The 26850-nt window shown below is 44.2% G+C and overlaps 1 protein-coding gene across 1 annotated transcript in view; it reads right to left on the bottom strand.

The window, feature by feature from the left end:
- Positions 1-26850, bottom strand: part of LOC134448430 (eukaryotic translation initiation factor 3 subunit H) — a 50503-nt gene that overhangs the window by 14506 nt on the left and 9147 nt on the right. Inside the window, exons 3-4 of the mRNA XM_063198106.1 lie at positions 11864-12031; positions 615-714 (exon numbers count right to left, since the gene is read on the bottom strand). Coding sequence (XP_063054176.1) covers positions 615-714; positions 11864-12031 — 268 coding nt within the window. The remainder of the gene's footprint in view (positions 1-614; positions 715-11863; positions 12032-26850) is intronic.

Genomic DNA, 26850 nt, shown 5'->3' on the forward strand with positions numbered 1-26850 from the left:
CTAGGCGAGCTGTAGGCACGGAGCAACCGGAGTGAGCAGGCTTTATGTATGAGGCTTTGTGCTGTGTGTGTACCTGAGAGTAGCAACCAGCTGATAGCTAAGCTAAGCTATGTTTCGGACCACCAGACGTTGCTTGTTTTGAAAACAAGCAGAAAAAAATTACTCGACATGTTTTTAGATAAATGGGTCGATATAAACCTTTGTGGGCAACGCCTTCTTTCGACGTGACGAAACACAGAAAGGCTTTCGTGATTCGCTCGTTTCTCTGCATTATTGATGTAAATTGGGAAACACCGGGAAACACAGCCAGGAGAGTTGACGCACCGCTATGAGAGCCTTGCAAGTGAGTTTAACTTGGGGTGACCGTCCGATCTTCGAAAGGAGTGAGTAAAACTGAGTTTTATCGGAAGTTGGCCTTTTGTTAAGATTAAGAATTTGATTAAGTTCCCCTGGAGGCTAGCTTTTACAAATGACTAAAAGAAACACTTACACACACACAAACACACACAACACCATCTGCTGTTCAATATTATCTAACATGGTGTGTGTGTGTGTGTGTGTGTGTGTGTGTGTGTGTGTGTGTGTGTGTGCGTGTGTGTGTGTTTTAAACTCACCCTTCTGGGGAGAAATCCTTTTCCTTGCAGATCTCCATGAGTTTAGGGGTGAGTCTGTAGGCCTTCAGTGACAGCGAGCCCTGAGCGGTTTTGATGGGATCTGTAAAGAAAACAAGAAAAGTTACCTTTCATGAAGTATAAAGAGGTAGTCAATGAAAGCAATTTGAACCAAGTGGTACAAACTACCAAGGCAGTGACAGCAGCGGAAGCAAAAACAAACAGAAAAAACCTGCCCAACACATCCTGACAGTGTAAATACTTATAATACACAACAGATATCACTGGCACCACAAATTAACATTGATAATCACGGCAAGAAAAGGAAATTAAGTTTTCAGTGTTTTATTTGCTGACTTGTCGCTCTTTATTTGCGAGGCCTTAGAGAAAGTCGAACCATCTCACAATAGGGCTTTCTCCTGTGTGTGTGTGTGTGTGTGTGTGTGTGTGTGTGTGTGTGTGTGTGTGTGTGTGTGTGTGTGTGTATGTGTCTCCTCGGGATCCAAAGTTTACAAGCGGTGTCTGGGTTAATTATCAGCAGAGGGCCCCGAGAACAAAAGACAAACTTGAAGGAGGCTTTGGCTGATGAAGTTCTACTGCATTAATGTGCCTGTCAAAACTGTTGGTAATGGACTTAATAAGGGCCGTCCAGAACGCTTATCGACGCTGTCAATCAGCCCACTTGTCTTCTTCAACTCTACACAAAATAAACCTGGGCTAGCATTGTCTTGGTTCCCCCCAACACCACCCCCACGTCCACCATCAATTAATCATTTCCCCAGTATGCCATCAAACACGATGAACAAAAACTAAACAAAGGGGAGAAATAATGAAACGATACACCAGAACACTGGCTGCATTTCTAAAACCTCCGTCTGTCGCAGGAAGGGGCGACCTGGCGAGACCTTCACTCTCGAGCTCAGGCTCCTTTCCACCCCTTCTCGTCTGCCAGAGCACAGCCGTCCACTTCTCCAAGAGTCATGTCTGGGCCTTTGATATATTATAATACATTATTGATGACTGGTTTAAAAGGAGCTCCATTACACACCCTGTCCAGGCAGCTAGACAGCCGGGCTTGAGGAGGGGAGAGAGACGGGGACGGAGACAGGGGCTGGTGGTGGTGCTGGTGGTGGTGGTGGATTGGAGTGGAAGGTGTAGGGGCTTCAGGTGCCAGGTAGAATCAGTCTACCCACAGTCCTTCTTTTCTGCTCTTAATCCTGCACCCATCTCCTCTCCATCATCATGAATGCATGAACTGGAAAAGGCATCGATCCCCCAAGGACACCCTCCCTCTCCCCCTCTCACTTCCTCCACGAGTCCCTTCGGGGAAATCTAATATGATTCGCGTCACACATCGGCCTCAGACAAGCACACTGTGCTTGAGCCACTCCTTGAGACGAAAAAATGTATAGGATTTTTTCCCGCCGGAACCTGGAATACATTATCCAGTATCTAGAATTGAATCATATGGTTGAATGTCCTGCTGGTATTTCAACGGCTACATGTGCTATGGCTATTAAAGTTCCTAGGGAGTTTCAAAAGAGTAATTATAAGCAGCATAGTAACAAAGTTGCCATTTTGACATTTACAACAATGTGACACATAGTTAAAGTCGTTAAATAAGAATACAATTGAATACTCAGACTTGCCTTTTTCCCCCAACCCCTGAAATGATACATGGAAACCAAAGGTTCTACAGTATATCCCTCAACTCTGAAATCTTTCACAGGCATAATGTCATGTTGCTTTTGGTTTGTCACAGGTATCACAGAGTAGGGCTGCACGATATATCAGAAAAAAATTAAATCGATACTCGATGACAGCATGCAATACAGTTCGATTACGATATTTAAGCAATATTTAGAAATGTAGCAGAGTGTTTTTCTTGCCACTATTTGTCGGTCTGTATGGGGGGCGCGGCTTTGGTCTTGGACGGCTTCTCGCACATTTGTTGACATTCAGCTAGTGATTGGACAGCATAGAAAATTTTGACTTGTTATCGATAAATAAGTCATTTTCGCGATATACACAGTCACTCTTGATATCGCGATTTCGATACAATTTATATTTTCGATATATTGTGCAGCCCCATCACAGAGTGAGGTTCTTAGACTTCAAGGAGACTTTGAAACAGATACTACAAAAGGTCTTCAATATTACTTTTCACTGGCAAGACTTGAAGTGAGAAGCAGTCACAGATCCTAGATTAAAAGGTCAAACAGAGACAGCTGTCTAGCACTTACACATTCCTCGAAGAATGATGAAGCACATTACATATGTCAAGAGGCTTCACATAGCACAGAACATTATGCAGTGTCTCTTTCCCTGTCTCATCCTTGATTAAATCCCTGCTCAACTCCAAACAGAAATCAACTTCCTCGTCATTTAGCACTCTGTTTTAATGATGGCGTACCAACACTAACAGCAGACACGGTCAAATCAAAATGTTCAACCAATAATCTCTTGTTAGTGCCAATCTGTGACTGTCTCCCCCTTGAGGATTTTAAGGGTCTTATTAATAAGCTTGTGTGGCAGTCAAAATCCAAGGTGCATTTCAGAGTGATGCCTGCATAATAAATGAATGGTACAGCTCAAACAAAAAAAATCTGTACAGGCCGTTCTTATGAATGTGCCTTTCTGCTCAACTGGGAGAGAGTCTGGGGAATGAAGTGCACCAGTCTCTGTATGAAACATCCCGGAGAAGCAGGATTCTCACAATCCCATGAATAGGGGAAGAAGGTTGCACTGTAAATACACAGTCAAACTAAATCATCATTTAGGGGATCTGTGTTGCTTTTTTTCCAGCATTAATTCTAATGATGGACACTTTGACAGCAGGGTCAAAGACGTGCAAAATAGCATTGTCATTCAGTGTAACGGATACCTTCTGCTGACTGTAACGGTAAAAAAACATGATTTTTAAATTGTTTCAAGTGAATGGATGACCGCCGAGGCTTTCATGAATTCACTGGGAAAAAAATAAAATAAAGAGTCATGTTTTTTACAGTTACAGTCAGAAGATGGTATGCGTTACACTGAATGACAATTTCATTTTGCACGTCTTTGACCCAGCAGCAGTATTGCAACATGGTTTCCCAGGTAGACACCCTGCATACCACCTTTAAGGGTGCATGACAAACATGGCCAGAGCCAAAACATTGGCACAGAACTGACATTGCTACAATTATGTTTCTACAATCACTTTAATTAAAGATATTCTAAAGTGCACACCACATGACTGATGAAGACGCACTGCGTCGAAACGTTAGTCTTGGACTCTGGTGAAGACGCACTGCGTCGAAACGTTAGTCATGCTTGCACCACAATAAATATCAGCAAAACACATCTTCTTGTGTGCGCCAGTCATCCTTGACCCAGTCTCCTTTGAAGTGGACCAGCTTGCTTTCAACTGACTACAGTCCCAGACTGTGAGCACCAAAAAGGCTGGAGCGCAAGGGAACTCCCTTCCTAAGTTGCACACTACATGCATTTCAGCAGGATCTTGTCCTCTTTTCAGCCCCAACATAGAGCATACTACTCCATCATACACACGCCTTATGGGAATTATTGTGCACACCTTCCAATTGAACGCACGCTTGGAAGGTATGGGACACACTAATGGAAGGCATGGCTGGACTATGGCTAACACTAATAATGATGGAATTTCATGCCTGTGCATTCTGCTGGCTAATTAGTGGAACCAAATACCATGTCGGCATCGTCTGTGTGTGTGTGTGTGTGTGTGTGTGTGTGTGTGTGTGTGTGTGTGTGTGTGTGTGTGTGTGTGTGTGTGTGTGTGTGTGTGTGTGTGTGTGTGCGTGTGTGTGTGTGTGTTCTAATCAAACTGACCATCTTGTCTTGTTTCCAGTATTTCAGCGGGTACAGTCAATTACCATAATGGAACTGAGAAAACCAGACATTAAATGCATTATTCATACTGCCCTCTGTGCTGCTAAACACACTGCTTCAAAGCAAACGCCTGCTGAAACTGTGATCAACAGAGCTTTCACGCTACGCTGTATGCAATGTTGTAGGGGGCCTACAACGCACCGCTAATAATAACAACAATGCTCAGTGTTTCCCATACATTGAGGAAACTATGGCGGCCCGCCATAGTTTAAATTTGGCCGCCATAGTTTACGAAAATGTTAAAAAAAAAAAAAAAAAAAAATTTTTTTTTTTTTTACTTTTTTTTTTTTTTTTTTTTTTTTTAAACGATATCCGTTTTTGTTAAAAACGATTTGAATTACGATTTTGAATTTCCTTCGCATTTTCCTCCTGGAGTAAATACATCCTATAGACTCTGGTTGGATAAGTAGTCCCACGGTAACACAGAATGAGGGGAAAGCATTTACTTGTAGGAAGTGACCGTAAGGGTATTACAGTTGATTCATGTGTGCACACGTGTAACATCGGGTGAGTAACAGAACATGTGCGCAACGATGCGTTATGACACGCCGATATGCCAGGATTTGTCCCAAAATCGCTAGTCGCATGCATCATCGCTAACTGCGTTTACATCGCGTGCCGCGTGTAAGGGAAATGTTAGTTGTTGACATGTATGGAATTCACTTCAATTTGTGCTGTTTCTTGCTTCAGTTGTGGACCAAATCGATTGGCCAACTCACCAATGGAAAGCCTTTGGGTGCTTTTGTCCCAGAGAGAGCTGAAAAAAGAACCTTCATAGAAAGAAGTCACCACTTAAACAGGGGGTGTTAACAAATCCAATGAGTTCTCTCATTGCTCTCTTCTCTCTCTCTCTCTCTCTCTTCTCTCTCTCTCTCTCTCTCTCTCTCTCTCTCTCTCTCTCTCTCTCTCTTCTTCTCTCTCTCTCTCTTCTCTCTCTCTCTCTCTCTCTCTCTCTCTCTCTCTCTCTCATAGTAGCCTACTATTTACCCATAACAAATGGTGAATTTCTGAGCCCTTTTTAATTTGTAGCCTATATAGTCCAGCAGTTAACTGTCAAAATAGCCCAGAATAGTTCACTTTGGTATGCAAGCATGAAAATTGGCACGGATGTTCATTAGAATGTACTCTATCAGCTCAGGGCGTTGGCCACGCAAAAATCCAGTGGCCGCCATTTTTCAAGATGGCCACCTTCTTCCATTCTAATTAAGTCTAAGATAGTTAAATTAGTGTGCAAGCATGTAATTTGGCAAAATTTGTTCCTTGAATGTACATTTTCAAAATATGGTGTTGGCACGCAAAAATCCAAGATGGCCACCATTTTTTCAAGATGGGCAACCCACGCCACTCGCAAATAAGTCTATGGGAATAGTTAAATTAGTGATGCAAGCATGTAATTGCAGGATAATGTGTCTTTGTATGCACTTTTTTCTTAATAAAAGGTGTTGGTTACACAAAATTCAAGATGGCTGCCATTTTCAAAGATCTGCCAACCCTTCATGATGCATAGAGAGAGAGGAGAGAGAGAGAAACAGCACTTTCACTCATAAACCCAAACAATTTGGTCCTTATTGGCAGCCTCCAGAGCTGGTCTGTGAATTTGAGAATGAGTATTGTGTCCAAAAGGCATATGTGCAGTAGGTAGTAGAAGTATTACTAGTGGAGTCTGTAAAGGTTTTACCATTTCGGAAGTGATAAAAAGCACCATACTTTGCATGGTGTGTTCTTTAGGGTATTAAGCGGGGATGTTAATTCTAGCCTTAGGAGCCATCGGGGTTTCTTTTTTTTAGGGGAAAAAAAAAGTAATTCTACCATGTCATATCAATGTCTATGTTGTGTAATACATTACATTGTTTGTACTGACATTATACTTAGATGACAATGTTAATATTAGTCCCAAAACCCAGCAGAGATGAAGCAATGGCAGTTGTTGCCTTGCTTGAAGGGATTGATGAAACTTACAAAAATGTACATAGTGTGAAAGTATTTTGATAGTGTGCTTACTGTGCTTCATGCTGGCAGCAAATGTAACATTGTGAAACCAATTTGTGAAGATTTTCTTGGTTTGAATTAAAATGAGTATTTCCCACAGCTAAACTATGGTAAGAATAGACTGCTGCTAATGCTCACTCAGCAGCATCTGAATGGGAAGTGTCAGTGACAGATGATGTCCAAGGTAGCAGGTTCTCCATCCTCTAATTTCTATTAACAGATATTTTTGTTATTTGTATGAGAGAGGGTAAAGTACTGGATCTCTCATATGTTGAAGAAACCCAATAAGTTTCACCTAATTCAACATTTTCACCAGAGTAGCATTGTGCACATAGTGAGTGTAACTTCAGTCATTCTTTAGAATGGTTATTACTGTATTGACTCAATAACATGTAGGCCACAGTTGTCTTCAGTTCAAATTAAAGGAAAATCATTTCTAAGTGGTGTAGAGTAAAGTCGGCAGAGGTAAATTGTTTTCTTTTCTAAGTCTTCACCTTTGTACTTGGTCAAAGTTGTATGACAGTTAGCTCAATAATCATTGAGTACCTTCAATTGCTACTTCACAACTGACAGCTGATGGTCAAAACATGTACCATAGGTCTTTTTGCCACCATTAACCCATTGGAATAATATATCTATATTAAAACAAACAGTTTCACATATGGTACTATACTATTAAAAGTAAATCATTAATGGTTATCATTACTCTTTTCTTGAATATGCAAGGCACACAATATGTCTGGGAGGTAAGGTTAGTATTCCATATATTGTGAGTTGGTAATAGTAACACAGCTCATTCCACTCTAACACCATTTTGCATCATATTGTACATGAACTCAGAAGGCTCCCACATGTTTCAGTTCTACTATGTAGTTGTTATCAGTACAGGTGCAGTGCAAGTGCAGTACAGTACAGTAGCATACAGTACGGTGCAGAATAGTNAAGTACAGTACAGTACNGTACAGTGGCATGCAGTGCGGTGCAGTACAGTACAATAGAATACAGTACGGTGCTGTACAGTTACAGTGCAGGTTTGTATATCACATTACAGTACAGTTCAGTACAGTAGAGTTACAGTACGGTAGAGGTTTATGTCTGGTGTATCACGATTACTTGTACAGTAGCATTACAGTCGGTACAGTAAAGTACAGGTGGGCCTACAGGTACAGTATGGTTTATCACTTACTGTAAGTTGGTTTCAGTACAGTTACAGATTAAGAACAGTAACAGTACGAAACAGTACAGTAGCCTATATCACATATACAGTAAGTAGAGGTATAGTACAGTACAGTAGCTATACCGTACGTGCAGTAGAGGTACAGTATCTTGATGACGTTTGGGCTAATTTGACAGGGTATTCCCTCCAAAGTCAATGGGATTTCCACTTGTTGTTGTTTAAAGTTTTTTGATAGATTTGGTGTGCTGTGAGAGAAGTAAGCAAGGCTGAAAATGTTTTTCAAACAAAGGGACCACATCCCACAAATAAAAAATAATGAGCAATCAATAAATAAAGTGGTTAGGTAGCCAACATGTTACCATTTTGCATTTGTCAATATACTGTATGTATGGTGTATTGTATTTGATTATTCATACTTTCTTAGCCTTTAGAAGGGCCCCATCACTCCATAGTACACTAGGGACTTGAGTATACATATCTGAACACAAACCAGCATACCATTTTAATTTGTCCATGACACTTATAGGGAGGTTAGATAATCAGCTGTCACTGACACTTTGATATGCACCATGTATTCACTTGATTGATATGAAAATTGAATATTTCAGTTGGGCTCCTAGGCTTAAACTTGATCAAAAATTGATTCATTGATCAGAAATTCTTTCTGGTGTGAACATTTGTGCCTAATTGCATGATTCTATCCTAATTTAACACCTTCTTGGGCCTTCTTTAAAAGTTGAGGAGGTAGCCATCTGAAAAATGGCAGCATCTTGGATTTGAGTGGCCAATGCTCTTTTGTGAAAGAGTGCATTCGAATGGACATTTGTGGCTAATTGTAAGATTTGTATCAATTAAATTGTAACTATTCTTAGCGTTTGTTTACAAGTGAACAGGGGGCCATCTTGAAAATTGGCGGCCTTCTTGGATTTTGTAAAGGTGGCATGCTCTTTTGAGAAAGAGTGCATCCTAATGAAAATTTGTGCCTAATTGTATGATTGTATCATTAATTTAACCTATTCTTAGCCCTTATTGACAAGTGAACAGGGTGGCCATCTTGAAAAAAATGGCGGCTTCTTGGATTTGAGTGGCCAATGCTTTTTGTGAAAGAGTGCATTCTAATGAAACATTTGTACCAAATTGTGTGATTGGTATTCATTAATTTAACTCTTCTTAGCCTATTTACAAGTGAACAGGGTGGACTTCTTGGAAAAAATGGCCGCATTTTGGATTTTTGCCGTGGACAACGCCCTTAGCAGAAAGAGTAACATTCTAATGAACCTCTGTGCCCATTTCTATGCTTGCATACAAAGTGAAATATTTTTGGTCTTATTTGCTCCGCTGAATTACCACTGGAAGGCATGATAATGCTTCATTCATATTTTAGAAATAGGGGCCCTATGTGCCTTTTATTTACCAACTGTTTATCATTTGAAATTGTTTCAGTTGTTATGACTTGTGTATGACTGAAATTATCTCTGCATACTATCAGTGCTGCATTGCTTTGTAAGATAGGCTAAGTTCAACAACTTTAAAACACACTGAAAAGATACTGGCCATAGTAGCCTACTGAAAACATTTTGTTCCTAATAATGGTGATTCATAAATGGTGGTCTTAAATTTTCATACTGACGTTCCTTGAATTTGACTTTGGTAGATCACGGCAGGACCATCCGCTTCAAAAGTACAGTCGATCTTGGTTAAAAAAAAAGGTTGGGCACCCTGCTATAGAGAGAACCACAAGTGCTTGAAAGACTAGGGATCAAAAGCCTAGTCAAGTTGTTGTTAGTTTACTTGGGTTTGGGAGCAATATAAAAACAACTTCAGAGAAGGGACAGTTGGGATGTGTTTTACTAACACTCCCAAGCATTTGTTTTACAGTTGTAATGAGTTTGGTGGACAGACCTTCATTGACACAGCAGGAGGGAGATCGGGCTGCATTATAAGAAATTAATGTGTAATGAATGTGATATAGGACATAAAATGTGTAAATGGTTGTTCAGCCCTTTTCATGGGAGGGGAAATTTGGAAATAACTGGGCCCTGTGACCAGCACCCTCATGTAGGAATGTGTACGGCTACAAGTTATGTGTTGGGGAAAAGGCATAGCCTACCCTCTAAGGACCCTTTTTGTCTATGCGTTAACAATTTCACAGTGCTCTTAAATTCTTATATCTGATCCTATTTTGTTTTATTATTGTTTCCCTGACCCCTGCATGAGGGACGAATGAAATCTGTGTTGTAAAACAGAAATTTTCACTTGATACTGCATTTTTTGACAATGGACAATGTACTACTATTATACAAGGGCATGGTAAAAATCTTATGTAGCCTTATATCTCTCAAAATATAAATGGCTGAAAATATAGCCCAGGCCTACAGTTTCTCATGCCTGCCAATGTCATAACTGTAGTCATGTTTTGCCGTTTTGCATTTACGCTGCAAGAATACACCCCCCCCCCCAAAAAAAAAAAAGGGCCACGTTGGTAGATGAGAGGGTCCGTAGGCTCCGTAGTTGTGAGAAGAAGTTGTGTGAGGAAGACACACTGAGAAGACACTCGTTTGTTGGTTGGTGAGGGAATGTTGGTTGAGGGGAAAGAGCATGTGAGTTGTGAGAGGAATTGCGTGTGTGAGAAGGAGGGAAGAAGGACGGGGGGGAAGGGTTTCCCGTGTGTTATTTGAGAAGATGTGGCGGAAAGACATTTGGTGTGAGAAGAGGGAAGGAGAGAAGGGGTGTGAGGGGGGGAGGGGGGAATTGTTTTGGTGAGGGATGTGAGGGGGGAAGAATTGTGTGGAAGGATGTGAGTGAGTTGTGAGGAAGGAAGGGAGGGGGGAAGATAGAAGGGGAGGGAAGATGTGAGAGATTAGAAAGGGGAGAGAGGGAAGGGGGGGGGGGGGGGGGAGTATGTGTTAGTGTGATTTGTAGTGGAGGAAGACAACTGCGGGGGAAGGGACCAGGAAAATGTGAGGAAGACACCACACCAACGGGCGGGAGAAGGTCACCCACCCCCCCCCCCCCACCCCCCCCCCCCCCCCCCCCCCCCCCCCCCCCCCCACCCCCCCCCCCCCCCCCCCCCCCCCCCCCCCCCCCCCCCCCCCCCCCCCCCCCCCCCCCACCCCCCCCCCCCCCCCCCCCCCCCCCCCCCCCCCTACCCCCCCCCCCCACCCCCCCCCCCCCCCCCCCCCCGCACAAAATAAACCCCAGCTGCCCCCATAGTTTCCAAAATTTCTGTGGGAAACACTGAATGCTGCTGCAAAGAATCCCTGACCATGCAGGGATGGAGCATATTTTGCCAGCAAGTCCCTTTTTCATGAATAGAGGTTTTAAGCATAAGGGAAAGAGCTCAGCGTGATTTAAGTGTGTGTGAATGTGCGTGTGTGTGTGCACGTACGGTTTAAAACATAGGGGACAGAGCTCCGTAGTGTGTGTGTGTGTGTGTGTGTGTGTGTGTGTGTGTGTGTGTGTGTGTGTGTGTGTGTGTGGTGTGTGTGTCTTTATTCATGCACTCCAGAGAGTCGTTACTGCAACCTTCTAGGAATACAGAGGGGAGAGACTTGCCTCCTAGATAAATACAACATGTCTTGACAAACATTAAGCAACCAATTAACTGAAGATATATTACCAATGCAGCCAGGACTCCATGCACAAGGTTTAAGTCTTTCTTTTCTCCGACACTAGCAGTCCCATTGCTTTGACCAGTGGCAGACATAACGAGGGGGCCGAGGAGATTTTGGCTCGGGCTGAAATGATTTCAAAGAGTCCTCGCTGACAGGAATGAGTGAAGTCAGTGACGAGGAAATGAGTCAAAAGAACTCTCAATGTCAGCCGGCTGGGGGGCTAAGTACCTTAGCATTACACAAGGGTTCGTCAGACCGAGGATAAACGGCTGCATGGCTTCCTCTGTTGTGTTAAGAGTGCTTGCTGCTTATGTTTAATGAAAAGGCAACATTGATTTTGTTTTCCTTCTTTGGACTGGGGCTTTTGAAATGTGGCAGGGAAAGAAGACTGGCCTAGTTTTGACTAGATGCCTTTTTTCTTTTTTTTAGGGACCATCAACCAGTCTAGGGACCGAAGATGGAAATGTTGTGACTACAATCGCGTATATTTAGCATTTTTATTCTAAGTTATTAATTAAGTGCCGTCCCTGATTTAAATAAACTTCAAAAAAAGAGAATCTCACCATAGATGAGCACGACGGACTCCTCGATGGCGTGCTGGTAGCTGAACTGGGAGTCCAGCAGGGCCCTGCTGACGAAGGAGCCGTAGTAAGTGGACTGGTACCAGCCCACATGCAGATGGTCGATGTTCACATGGCGAAGACTCCTCATCATCTCCATCTGATACTGGACTGTGGAGCGGGAAATAGATAAGAGGAGGAGAAAGAGGCTTAAAACTCGCTTATTATAAAACACCATCATCAGTCACAAGTGTACTTCACATACCCCCGCTTCACAATCATTACTAGATGAACATCAACCTGCTACTACCATCATGAATTGACAGTCATTTGTCCAAAAAAAAAGATTGTTCTCAAATAATGTAACATTTGTCACTTTGAAGTACTACATTCAGTAAGTAGCATTGCTTGAACAAGGAATCGTAAATGGGAGTCGTAAATAGAGAGCGAGAGAATTAGGTCCTTTCTTATACCTTTTAACTGGCTTATATCACCACATTAACTCACTGCAATCACAAAATCAATCACAAAATCAGACACATGGACAGGTAGATAAACTCTGTTAAGAGAAGTCGTTCTTCTGTTATATTTGAGATAGACACTCTCCACTACATCCCTGGATAAGAGCACTGGGAAATCATGATGTGCAGGCAGTTACATGGCCAGTGTTGAAAGGGAAAATGAGATGTGCTCACGAGTGAATCGGTTTTCATTATCCAAAAATAACTTGTAAAATAATACAGTGTCTTGGAATTTCTGGGAGTCTTGCAGCAGGGGTATGGCTTGGTTTACATGGTTTTTTTTGACTGAGAAAGAGCAATGAAGGGGGAAAAGACTGCAGGGTGCTGCTGTACACTGCCTGCTCCTTTCTTTTCATGTTCACGTCTCTGTATGTTTTTTGGAATTCAGGAAAGGCTCTCCATTCTAGACTACGAAAAAAAGCCCTGACAATTGTGGGAAATACAATTGGGTATAAAAAAGGAGGAAAAATCAGCAGCAACAGTATGCAGATTTTTCCTCCTTTTACATATCTCTGTTTAATCCAGCACCTGTTTTACTGGATGTGCGTGCATGCCTCACACTACTTTCATGAATACAATAAAGTGATCAGAAAGATATTGCTGCTATGTGCCCAAGCAACAACAACAGCAGCATAGAATAATGAGAAAACAAAAGATTAAAATAAACCTTTTTATCCAGAACCCTCTAAGTAAAACACCTTGCACACCACAACAGTAAATTACTAGGAGCAATACACAACTAAATAAAATATATTGAAATCCTGATGCCTTGAATGCCATCATGGCATGTCGATTCACTTTGAAAACTCATACCTGAATAAAAAGTAAAACAAACATCCTTATCGACTGACTGTGTCTTTGTTTGAAAAGGGCCATGTGGAAACCCTAACAAGAGGATGAGGTGAATTAAACCGTGGCCATTCACAGTGTGTCTCCACTATCTATTGTGCAATCTGGACAAATGTATGCCACTGATTGTGAATGGTTTGTTTGTCATTTTAACTGGGGAATGTTGAAGGAACAGACAGGGTCAGGCTGTGCTCAGTGTCCCGCTGTGCTATTGCGCTGAAGCTTAAAGCTCAAGATGTTAGATGAGTCCTTTAAAAGGCACTGTAGGGATTTTTCAGCCAAAGAGTGACTGAAGTGAATTGGCATCGAGTCCGTTCTGAAAGCTTTATGCCATGTGTGCAGCAGTTTATTTGTGGATATGAGCCATTTAGTGACAGAAAAAAATGGTACCACACACTCCATTGAGTATTCAAATGCCATTTGTGCACTCAGAGACACACATGCGAAACGGTTAGCCATGCAAATAAGTCAAAAGCTCACTACGGTCTGCTTCCGGCTTGGCTTTTTACACCAGAAAATTGGCAATAATGTTGATTTACATTCCATCCACATGTCAGAAATGTACATTAATCCCATGCGCACTGCCAACTTCTCAAGCAACTGTAACAACCCTGAGACCATCATCAGGTTACATGCACTAAATAGTTGCTTGAAAAATTGGGACAGCATATACAAGTTCATTAAAAAAATATATATTACCGGTAATCTATAAACCTTTGGTGGTTTTTAAGAGGTGTGCAAAATTTTCCATTTTGAGTTAAGTCTTTGGACTGAGTCTCGATATCAGCGGATTTCGTAAATCCTCCATCTTGTTAGCGTCTATTAATGTTGTTAGGCGTAAACGGAGGAATAGCACCAGTCAGCTACTTCCTACGCGCTAGAGAGCCATGAGGTCATTCCGCCTGCTCTGACTTGGCAAATATACAGTTCTATGTTGACAGCTTATGACACAAAGTGGGAGCTGGCTCAAGGAGAACACCGCTAGATTCATAAATCTGAAATGGAAAAAAAAGTGTGGCTCTGTACATTTGCGTCTCGTGTTCAAATGTGCTTATTTTCAGCTCTAACAGATATTGGATCGAATATGCTGAGCTTTAGAGGTGTGTGTGTGTGTGTGTGTGTATGTGTGTGTGTGTGTGTGTGTGTGTGTGTGTGTGTGTTTGTGAGCACTGTGTGCACACTCACACCTGTTATGGGCAGGTAGAGAGTTATGGGCGAGCTGGAAATGGAAGAGGGAGGACAAGCGTGATGAGACTGGTGGCAGACGAGGGCTTGGTGGGGGTGGCAGTGGTGGTCGAAAAAGAAAGGCGGACATTTATCAATGTCCTCTCGGGGCCTGGGCTAAACGGTGAGATGTGAGACAGGCTTTCAGTGTCTAATAAGGGGATATCCTGAATACCAGTTCCATTTACCAGCCTGTCTATCAGCCCGTGTTCTGATGGAGCCCGACCCCTTGGCAACCACTAGGCAAAAGTAAAAGGGACTCTTCTTAAGACCCAAAATAACCTTCTACTGCCAGGGGTGCTTTTATCTGCTAACACATGCCAACCAGGGTTCAGGCTTTTGGTACATTGGGGAAGGAGGAGGGGGTACACCCAACCATCCAAACCGAGACACGTACGCGCCCGCACACACACACAAAAAGCCTTTTGCCCCACACAGACAACAGAGAACCTTTTTTTTTAGTAAATAGCACTAGTAATCGCGACAGTGCCTTGTTTGTCTTCAGGTGAGACGAGACAGCGAGAAAGACAAAATGGGTTTTTGTCTGGTTGGGAGCCAATCTCGGGGGCAGCAGGCTGCCTTGTTTGCTCCTCCACGCCTCGGCGACGGCATCTGATCATCGCCACAGATGCGCCATCTGGGAAGCGGAGTGTAGCGGGCAGGAGGGCCATCAAGGAAGCAAATGCACACTGGCTAGGCCACCTTTCCTTGAACAAATGGGTGGATATGGATACAGTTCTCATAAAACTTTTCCTCCACGAATTCGATGATCACTCCTCAAAGAGTGAAAGAAGTTGAACAAGTGCGATCGACGACCCAAGTGTACACTGGCTAGGCCCCTCTCCCTGACCAAATGGGTATTTTTTTTCTAAACCCTTTTCCCCCCACAAATTCGAAACCTACTTCCCAAAGAGTGCAAGAAGGTGAACAAGAGCGATTGAAGGAGCGTGACCGTTAAAAGACAAGCAAGACTGACAGGTCAAGAACAATCCGGAGAGCTTACATTCGCTGTGAAGCAACAGAAGTGCAAGAGTAACACTGACACTAAACGAAAAAAAGAAGTAAGGCAGAAGGAAAAGAAGAAGAACAAAAAAAAAATACAAGATGGATGGAAGGCAGCCAGTGGTCAGGGCCAAATCAAGGGATGTGTGAGGTTGAAGGCCTAATAAGCCCAGCTGAGTGGGTGGGCGCCAGCGGCATACTGTGGCGAGACCCCGTGGCTCGTCTAATGATGTCGTGGCCCTCTGCTGTGGCACATCAGCGGCGTTGGGCGCCTATAATCAACGCTCCAGCTGCGGGAAATGTGGGTGGATGGTAGGGAGTGCAGAGAGAGAACCCCAATTTCCCTGCAGGACGCCATTTTCTTTAGCAGCCCCGCAATGATCGGACCAGAAGGCGCACCACGGTGTGGCCTCTGGAAACATTTTCAAGCTATGCTGCTGCTCATTCATCAACTTAAACATCTAAATTCATACCTCGTCCTGCTGAGGCGGCTTCTGCTGCTCCAAAATTAAGAGCATTTCTCTTTTTTCCGTATTCTCATTTTCTCTCTTCCTGTAACCTACAATATGGGCTGCATCCAGATTTAAACCTGGTCCGTCGACCCACAAAGAAATTATGGCCTTCTTTTCCTAGCCAGGCCGCGCCCTCCTAGTGACACAACACCTTCAGCATCACTTCTAGTCAGGTCGGAGGAGCAATACAAATATCATTCCTGAGCTCCAGAAAAAACGGGAACTCCTCCCACTTTGTAGCAAATAATCAGCCAAGGGAGGCGAGTCAACCATGCCGTTTGGGAGTTATGCTCTTGGTCTGACCAAGTTTCTAAAAGATTTGACAGTCGATGATAATCAGGCAATTCTTTTCCTGCCCCTCACAACTGGCGAGTCAGAGGGATTTCTCATACTCTTTTGTTGAGGTGGGCAGAACATAAGAGGCGCAACAGGGAGCGAGAGCGATAATGTGTTTATAACAACAGAGACATAACATTCCTGAGGCCAGGCCATCCTTTCCAAAAAATTGTTGCCACCCTTTCCAAAAATTGTCGTCATTGTACTTGTACGAATATCCCTCAGCGTCTTGGAGGCCAGTATTACCAAGCCATCTTCAAGGGGAGGCATCTGTTGAGGTGCAAGCAGTGGATTTGACAACCTCTGAAATGCATACTGTAAGCAACCTGTGATTGGGTGGTGTGTGTGTGTGTGTGTGTGTGTGTGTGTGTGTGTGTGTGTGTGTGTTTGAGAGAACGGTGTCCCGATCAACCAACTCATGAATGTGATTACCGAGGGTGAACGTCCATCATTACTCTGGGGGCGAGGCGAGGTGGGAGGATGGCGTTTACGCTTTAAATAATTGACGAGAGGCATTAATGTGAGTCTTGATGGAGCAAAAAAATAAATTAAAAATTCCATCTCCCAAACAGAAAAGTTCGCCGCAATCCAATTAGCTGAGCACCGGCACTAGCTGTCAGGGGGGCTTAATATCCACAGGAAATCTAAGCAGCAGACGAGGCAGCTGGACACAGCTTTCAAAAATAAAAAAATAAAAAAAATTGCGGCAGTCACAGCTCTGAAAGCAGCAAAGGATATTATTTTTCCACCCAGACCGTTGAATTTGAACCATCTAATTATGAGTGCCACTCACTCCTGTCTTTGGACCGGAGAATAACACACAAGTCCTACATTTCAAAGCCTTGGTGTTGGTGAGCACACAAATGGGCTGGTGCCCTCATCTCCTTTCCAAGCATGTATAGTGGTTCAAAAGGATTGATGATGGAATTAATGCCTACCCAACGAGCCAATCAGATAACAGCATTCATTCAGAGAGCAGCATTCATTTGAGCAGGTCACAAAGAATAACAGTTGAGGATAAAGCGCTAATTTCATGATACATTAAGCTTGTGCTGCACTGCCAGAAAGAGTAGAAGAACTAGCGGAGCTGACGTAAACCATTACCACAATGAGTGGTCAGTCTCAACAGCATGTAAGGTCTTAAAACATGGTCTTTATAAGTCCTGGCATAATGCGAGACTTGAGCCAACCTGCCCGAGTGCCGTCAACCCCTATAGTGGAGAGGGAACAAGATGTATGCGTGATTAAGTCAACTGAGTAACCATGTCTGCAAGAAAAGGTGGTTCGCGCCAGTGCATAAACATTTGTCAGTGATGACCATTTTCCGTTAAAACAAGATGACAGACAGCCGAGATTGAGACTTTGTGCTTCGAGAAGAGCGTGCCCGGAGACTGCACACTCCATCAAAAGAGAGTCACCCAAAGGACAGGCCATTGATCACTCATGTTGTTCGCTTAAAAGCAATCACATAGAGCTAGGCAGTTATGCAAGGCAAGCAAAGTCTCACAAAGCCGTGTCTAATATCTCGGACAAGTAACGTGCAAATCCTTCCCTGCTTACGATCAAATTAGGATTGGTGATCTCCTCAAAACATGCCCACTCAAAAAGCATGGCGTATGGAAATGATGTTGGAGGCTTAATAAGAACGTCACTTCATTATTCATAAGCTGCCCCGATTCGCACGTTGGCACGGCTGTCAACAATGACCGCAGTATTGACTGATGGCTGTACCCCCCCACCTCCCTCCCAAAAAAAGATGACAAGAACAACAGGCCGTTCTCAGAGGCCGCTGCTTATATAGCCGGTATTGTAAAAGAAATTGAGAAAAGGCAAAGACTGAAATCCTAGAGTCTTGTCTTTTGTTTTCTTCCAATTTTCATCTCATGAGAGTCACAGCTATTTTTCCATCTATATTTTCGAAGCCTTATAGACCAGACAAAACGACTGCGCAAGTCAAAGGTGCAGTGCCTGTCAAACAAGGAAAAGCCCTGAAAGCAGCGCAATATCCTGAAAAAAGTCAGACCTGCATCTGACACTCAGTAGGGCTTTGGCAGGCCCTACCGTGGCTGATATGGTAGGGCACACGTTTACCACTCGGCCGACCCGGGTTCGATTCCCGGTCCAGGTCCTTTGCTGGATCTTCCCTGTCTCTCTCTCCCAGTTCGTTTCCTGTCTCTCCTCCACTATATCCTGTCTGACAAAAACCAATAAAGGCTGAAAAGCCCCCCCCCCCCCCCCCCAAAAAAGGAGGGCTTTGGCATTTGCAAGGTGGACATGCTAGCCTCAGAATTTATTAGAAGTCCTGCCACATCTAGATTTCAGTCAGTCTCTAAACCGGTCGACTGCACACGACACGTTAAGCCCGGCAGGCAGACGAGTCATTTAGTGAAATCGTTCGTGTTGGAAGCATGCAGGAAAAAAGGAGTATGAGTCACCTCAGCCGTGCCATGCACACCAGCGGTTTGACTGGAGCAGATCGAAGGCTTCTTTTGATCTGCTAGTTCATTTCATGGGCTCGTGTTAGCAAACATGGCTGCGCGCACACACGCACGCACGCGCACACACACTCTTGATTCCAGACATTTGCCAGCGGCAGAGGTCTCCCCCGTGTCTTCCCCCGTGCAGCTGTCAGCCAGCGCCCCCACTTCTTCCATCGTGTCAATACAAAGATATGACTTGGTGGTGTTGTGACTCAACAAATTGAGATATAACTGTATTACCATATCACCTGTGTTAAGCCTCGCTGCTCTGGCTCTCTGGAGAAATAAAACGCTGAGGCACGGAGAGGAGATGTGAGCGCGCCGCTCATACGTGCCTTCACCTAACTGCTGACGTCTGAAACGGCTTAGCTGGCTTTTGTGACACACTATTTTTTTGCTACTAATATCGATTGTGCCATTATGCTATGATGTAAAACTTGCATTTTTGTGCAAAAATACCCCCATCATTCTTTACAAATCAATAAGCCTTCCTCAACATAAAAGCATATTTAGGTGGAGTATATTGAGTGATTGGTGCAAAATATATAGCTTGCATGTAAAAGGTCATTGTGTGATGAAGTGGTGAAAATTCTTTTCACGAAAGGACATACACCTTGAAACCGTGATGGGCAGAAAACATTTTAACATTACATAACAGATACCTGCAGCATGTCATTAACAAGAGCTAACATGGTCTGCCATCAAGTCATGAACTGATACATTACAATTTTGTTGTCATTCAGTACAAAAAAAGGAAAGGAGGCAGAGAGAGAGAGAGAGAGAGAGAGAGGGAGAGGAAGAGAGAGAGAGGGAGAGGAAGAGAGAGAGAGAGAGGAAGAGATAATTTCAAGGGCTAGAAGGAATGTGGGAATAGAGCACTGCTCCCCAGTATTCCAGCACAGACATTTTGATTCCAATATTTTATCTTAACCTTAGATTTCAAAAGTCAATTGCAAAGGTTGCTTATGTGGCAGTACTTCCTTGGAAGACTAACTGGAGGCATGTTCTTCACCAACTCAGAGCTTAAAAACAGCAATAAAATGGCACAATTTGTCTGCCAAAGTAAAAGCTTTCTGCAAGAGAGGACGCAGTGCTTTTCATGAAGCAGAAGATTTTTTAAGAGCTTATACAAGCTATTAAGATGAAAGAAAGAAAAAGCTTGGCTCCTTGAGCAACATGACTTATCAAGCGCCAATGACAGAATTATCAAGGTACCAACGAAACAACTCTAGCCATTTTAATAACTCTTTGGCCACCTCTTAAGTTCTGTCATGTTTTGGGGCTTTGAGATTCAAATTCTTACTTCTGGAATCTGCCAGTTAAAATCTTGACCATGACTGACACAGCCATTGGTTTTTCCATTAATGTATTCACTCTTCTGTGAACCACAGCCAAGATAAAAGGGATAAAAAGCAGTATTCAATTGGTGGTGGGGGTGACATTTGCCAAAAGGATTCGTCGAGATTTGAGAAGGGAGCAATCCCACTCCTCTCTGGAGACTCCGGTCTGTGCATTCCCCCCACGTCATGAAAGCCCATGTCTACCCAGCCATAGCATCATCCCTCTGACTGCACGCCACAGACCGGGCATAAATTAGACCTCATTGTCCATTCAGCAGTCTAGACATCAATGGAAACCAATCAAGCACACTCCCTGGTGGACCACCAGTTCATCTTGTGGGGATATCGCGATTGCGCTCAACCTTGCGCTTGGATGTGCATCACGATGGAGGCAGCAGCAGCAGTGCAGCCGCAGCCACAGCCACAGCCTCCCCCCCTGCCACACAATCCCAACCTTTCCCCCTCCCCCAAGACAGCTTGCTGGAAAAGGCTTGAAGACAAAGTGATAACGGGCTGCAGAAAAATAACAGGGGAGCAGGAGGGGGTGGGGGTGGCTGAGGTTAGGCAAAGGGAAAGAGACACACAGAAGGTGATGAAATGGAAGACGGATGCAGCAAGTCGTCGGAGCAACACAGGAGCAACGCTGGATCTATCGTCTCCTCTGCAGCGCTCCAGGGCTCGCCTCCCCACGCTTGTCCCATTAGTGCACAGGCTGTTCGGAGGCCACAGACGCACCCGGCTTTTGCTTCTCCCCTCCGCCTGCTGCCTGTCTGCCTAAGCGGGGCTCGCTGGTACACAAGCATTCCCCTGGCTGGCTGTGTTGTCAGACGAATGCGGTGCTCTCTAAACTAAGATTAATTGCAGCTAATCCACCGTGCCCGGCGGAACCCTGAAACAAGCCGTCCCTGCCGATCCCATTACGCAGCTGGCGGGAGGAAAGACATTAGCCGCCACTGCCACCCTCGCCTCTCGTAACGGCAGCCAGGGCCAGCAGCGAGCGGCACCTGCATGGCGGGGGTCGGCCATTTGTTTTTGGGTGGCACATAGATCTGTCAGATGAGCGGAACAAAATGTGTCGAGCACATGTGAGAGAGAGGGTTGTACACATGCGAGGTGTACGCTGGCCTGGCAGTCCATTCTGTCCACTTTTTCCCTCCCTTTCCCTTACATTTTCCACCATTTTTCCTCCTTTTCTTCCTACCCTGGAGAGCATAGCCTCGGCAAACACGTGCCTAATCGCACGTCAAACCAATCCCCTGCTGGGAGCCTCTGTGCACCGAGGGGGATCTCCGAGAGGGAACCAAAAGAGATTTTCCTTGAAAGGAGACTGTGGCAGGGCCAAGTCGAATCATGGTGTCACTCAATAACCTGTTTATGTTCCATTATGCTGCAGCAGTCCCACTCAGAGGGCTGCAGAAACAAGGTCCTTGGTGGAGGACTGTAAAGTCCAGCAAACCCTCACTAGATTGCCATCAATTTGAGGGTGTCCAATGGTGCAGGACTCATCCTTCCCTCCCCTCCTCACACCTGTATTACTGAAAGCAGGCACAGGGCTGTGTAATGCATTCCACTCCTCATCTCTCAGGAAGGACAAGACTGCAAATGAGGTTCGCGAATGAATAAAACAATGGCATGGCTACACACCACAGATTCTAAAGGCAGCAGCAGCTGCAGCAGCAAGTTCAATACTAATGAAAAAAAAAAACTGCAGAGGTGGGATGCGAGAGTTGGGGAGGTTGCATTACATAATCCAGGGAAATGCTCCGGCAGCATCTTCAGGGAACAGTCTCATGGTGCTGGTGCTGAGGTAATTGTGTCTTGCACAATCATGTAAGAATTGACTGGTCACTGCATAATTGGGCTGGAACAATATTTACAATGCAACATCTTAAATCATTGTAGGTTTCAATATCAAATCCCTAATTGGTTTGTTTAATGGCTAGACATTAAAAGGTATACATCCGTCATGAAACACAAAGAGACCTTAACATTTCATTCGAATTGCAAACAAACCTTAGAGTTTCTTCTACAAAGCAACAATGGAAGACTGAGGCCCAAAGCATTGGGTTTGGAAACAGGTATACCCAGTTTGATGATATAACTTACCATAATAATAAAACAAGCGCACACAGGCACACCCCTTACAATGTCATTTTTAATAATGACAATGGTAAAGCCAAATTAACTAGGGAAACAGCGAATGATCACCAGGGGAAAATTGGTCCGAGGCTGGCTTCATTAACAGACTAGTCTAAATCGCTCCTTTTGATCATTTTTAATGAACATGATTGATTACTGGTAGATGCAAAAAGATGAGATTTAGAATGCGAAGCGCAACAACCTAAAATGTTATGTGCCCTGTTCTGAGATTAAATCAGAATTACAATGCTGTGATATTTGCGCATGCAGCGACTGTACGGCAGGTCACTTCTAGTCACCTCTATTGTGATTTAATGAGACACCCTGCCAGCGGCCCAACAACCTGTCCCCCTGTTGATGGATAAAGCACATTTGCAGGACTCCATTGGAAAACAGGGAACGTGGCAATTCCCGTAAGAAGCCACTCCTGGTGACTGAAACGTGGCACTTTTGTCTGATCTCTCTGAATCCAGATTAATTATGCCTTTAGTGATGCGGGTAGGGTGCAAGGCAATCCACTAAAATCTTGGACAGGACGTTTTCAGTGGAGGCATCACGGAGCATTAATAAATCAAGCCATTTAAGTAAGAGATGGGAGAACAGCCAGCACCACAGCGCCAGACAATCTCCCATGAGCCTTTGGGGGAGGGGGTAAATGGATCGTGAATCTCGTCTGATTAACTCATCCTTGAAGTACACACACGTACACAAGCACACGTGAGAAATCTGTTCCTTTTTTCAATCGGAGAGGGATATAGGACATGCTGAGCCAACACATACACCGCCCCCCCCCCACCACTTCCTACAAATAAAATAAAAAGGGCAGAAAAAGTCCTTGTTTACCTCTTTGCATGACCCAAATTGCTACAGCTTTGCCGTTGCAATCCTTCTTGCCTAAAGATTCTTTGAGGGGAGAGGGAAAAAAATACTTGGGCATAAATCCTGTGCTGAAGCCTTGATTCTCCCAAGTCAAGGAGATGGAGGAGGCTGGTGCATTTTAATAACCCCCATAAAGAGGTGTTAGAAATCGAAGGCATATGCCCGATTCACTGCCGAAGTAGGGCTGCGGCACAGATAAGCTTATCGGAGAGGCACAATGTGGCCTAATCTTTAAGCACCGCACTGTGGTTGGCAGCCACCGCGGCAGCAGGAACGGGCCCTGCTGAGTCGATGACGAGGGTGGGGATGAGGGAGGGAAGGGAGGAGGTGGGGGAGACTCACCTGAGAGCTTCAAACTCCTAACACCTGTGACAGGCAAGAAGGAGCCTGAAGTCGAATGAATTTACATTCCCCTCCCTTCCTAAAAAAAAACCCTACATTCATGCTCAGTTTATGAGGCAGTTGGACACTCTATATTCTCAACAGGTTATGGCCCTGCCGAGGCCATGTGCTGCTCATACTTTCCTGAGCAAAATCGACCAATCGTGCTCATCGCTCAGCTTTAACAATTCCTGGCACGACTAGCCCCTGTGATATCTCCGGCTAACAGGACTTGCCCTGTAAATGGCCGAAGGACTTACCGACTCGCTTTTGTATAAGGTGCTTCCAGTCCACTCCATCCTTCAGTCCACTGAAATCCATTTTGGGGCACAACAAAAATCAACAACATCAACTCTTCCTATCAAGCCAAGATCAACCTGTTCAATCACCTCAAGTGAGAAAAGCAAACTCTTCCCAACTCCATCAGGATGGACAGAACAAATTTCAAATGTAGAATGGACACGCCGTTTTTGCCCCAACTGGCCTCGTTTCACTCCGATCTCTAATCAAGCGGGAATGTGTGCAGTGAAAGGATGCTGCTGCCAACACGGCAGGGAAGAACGAAAGGAGAGGGGATGGCGCAAAAAAAAAGGCCAGCACAAAAGTTTAAAAAAAAAACGAAGCCGGTTAAAGCAAAGAAGTGTGGAGGTAAAGTAAACACAGCAAGGAAGGGGCACGTCTAACAAGCATCGGCTCAACAGCGATACACATTAACAAACAAGTCAGGGGCTGTAGGGGTCAGGGGGTCAAACTGTGGGTCAACCAGCTGCTGTATCTGGAGGCATTTTTTTTTCTCTTGCTTCTTCCCTCTTGTTATGGTCGGTCAAACGAGGCTCTCTCAACCTTCATTGGAGGGCAAGTGTCAGGCTCCATCCTCTCTGTGTGCAATTGGAGCGGTAAAGGGAAGCCAGCCTTGGCCATCAAATCCTTGATGGCATATAGATAACTACAAGGCAGATGAGAGCGGTTGAACTAGCTAGCATCCTTTCAGGCACGTCATCGGCTTGCACTTTAGCTCGCTTTTCCCTTTTCCTTTATTTTCGAAGAAAAAAAATAGGGGGAAAAAAAGGTTTTCAGCTCATTAGTGAAAGCTCGAGAGTCACTAGTCTCTGGGCCGTCGAGCAGCTGAGCACTAACAAGCAGCCTCTAACAACGGCTTCTGCTCTTGCTGGAGGGAGTGCAAGAGAGAGAGAGAGTCAGGGGGGCAGGGTCTGACCTCTTTGACAGAAGACCACCAGCAAATCAGCATTGCCATTTCAAAAGAGGCGGCCCAGAAGACTGTGAGACCGACCGACCGCCCCCATCCTCCGCCCCCGCCTACACCCGGATCCCAATCCCTCGGAACCTCAGCCAGCCACATCCCATGATATGAGCCCACCCACTCCCCATGACTCGCTCACGAGCTGCTGCCAGGCATTCCATTACAGAGAGACCATGGCATGCACTTTTCCGGCACCGTGTCAGGGCTATTTTTGGGGGTGGGAGATGGGGTGTGTATGCCATTTCGCATCCACGCACAACAGACGAGACAGGCGAATGAAACTCATCACTGGGTGAAAAAAAACAGCTTATGTGTACATATTTATTTGCAGATTTGCATCACCACCTTTGAAGCCTTGGCTGATGCATCCAACTAAATTGCTCCATTTTTTTGTGTCCTGTGTGTGCGTTGTGTCTGTCAGTTTGTGGGTATGCATGTGTGTGTGCCTGTGGGTGTCAGTGGTTTGTGTTTGTGATTATTTTGTAGCCTCTCCACCCTCCCTAATGTTTGTTTTGCTCTAACTGGGAGCCCTGATCACTTTGAAGGAAGCAAGAACAACAGAGCACATGATGACTTGGTTGTAATGAGAGTGTAACAAAACCACTGCCTCATCCACCATTAATTTCTGGAAGGGAAAAACAGAAAAACATCTGACGGAAAAGACATTTCCACATTTGTTCACCCGAAATGAGTCACCAGCATTATTGTAAAACCATATACGCATGCATATTTGCTTGTTCGGATCCTGACTTTCAATTTTGAAATTCATCTCTGATAATCATCAGATTTGTATCACGGCGGAAGTAGATTTTATCAGTGAGCGATTAGGACTGTTTGGCAGCATATATCAGCAACTTCAAAAGGCAGGAAGTGCAGGCGGTTCAAAAAAATCATTTCAAGGTCATGCAATTTGGAAATGGAAATAGGAGTTGACAACAAGAATAATCCAATCTGACCTAAAGGCCAGAGGCAGAAATTATGTCAAGGATAACACGCCAACGTCACTGATATTCAGCAGCAAAGGCATTGTTCAGCCTGTGAGCTGCCCCTTCAGTAGAAAGAGTATTGATTGACATTGCATTGGTAGTGCATTGCATTGATTGATTTATTTGGATTAGACTTATTTGAAGTCATGTGATTAGGCAGAAACAAGATAGAGTGTGGGCCGGATAGAGAGGTCTATGAACAGACATGTTAGAGGATGTAATGGCAATGGTAAAAACAATGGAGCCAAGTCAAGTATTTTAATGAAGAGTCCTGTGTCAAAATACTGCAAGATGAGAGAGCTGACCTACTAAATACTTTTAAACTCTACCACTTGAGAAACTCCCACAATTTACAAAGTGTAGAACAAGGTGTTCTTTGGAGCACACATTTTTTCGAACACAACCTTTTGTCTTAATCCTGACTGAAGTAACAGACTGGAAGACTTGATGATGAGAATCACACAAGATCTTTGATGATGATGATGATGATGATGATGATGATGACTGGCCAAGTATGTGTATGACTTCAAAGTGATATTAAGAACTGCAAAGTTGGCGATGTATACCAAATGGCAAACTCTTTAATGAAGGCTAATTACTTGGATGAAAGTTAAGATTAAAAAGGATAAAGTGGATTTGAGCAACCAACTGCCTGAATACATCGCTCCCCATTGAACTTTTAGTCATCCCCCTCCTTCCCAAATCCACATCGATGTGGACAAATGTTTTAATTACCCTGCAAAAAGGGGCATGCATCTGCATTAATTCTTAAATAGAAAGGGCAAAATATTTGGCTAAAACTACCTTCGGAGGTAGTCTTCTTTGTTCTTTGCGAGCACTCTTTTCATACTTACTCTGCATACGTACTCGACGCAATCCATATTAAAATTTTTGAGACGTAAAAGCCGCACATCATTTTACGCAGCCCCTTTCCTGCCCTTTTCTTTAAAAAAAGGGCCTGCCTTCAAATCAAGCTGTAATAACATGATCTTATTGGCCATTACCACTTTCCCCTAAGCTGGTAATATAGTTGCATTATATGTTAAAAAATAATCTGTGCTCCAGCAGACATGCATATAC

Source organism: Engraulis encrasicolus, chromosome 5, assembly GCF_034702125.1.
Source record: "Engraulis encrasicolus isolate BLACKSEA-1 chromosome 5, IST_EnEncr_1.0, whole genome shotgun sequence".
NCBI lineage: Eukaryota > Metazoa > Chordata > Actinopteri > Clupeiformes > Engraulidae > Engraulis > Engraulis encrasicolus.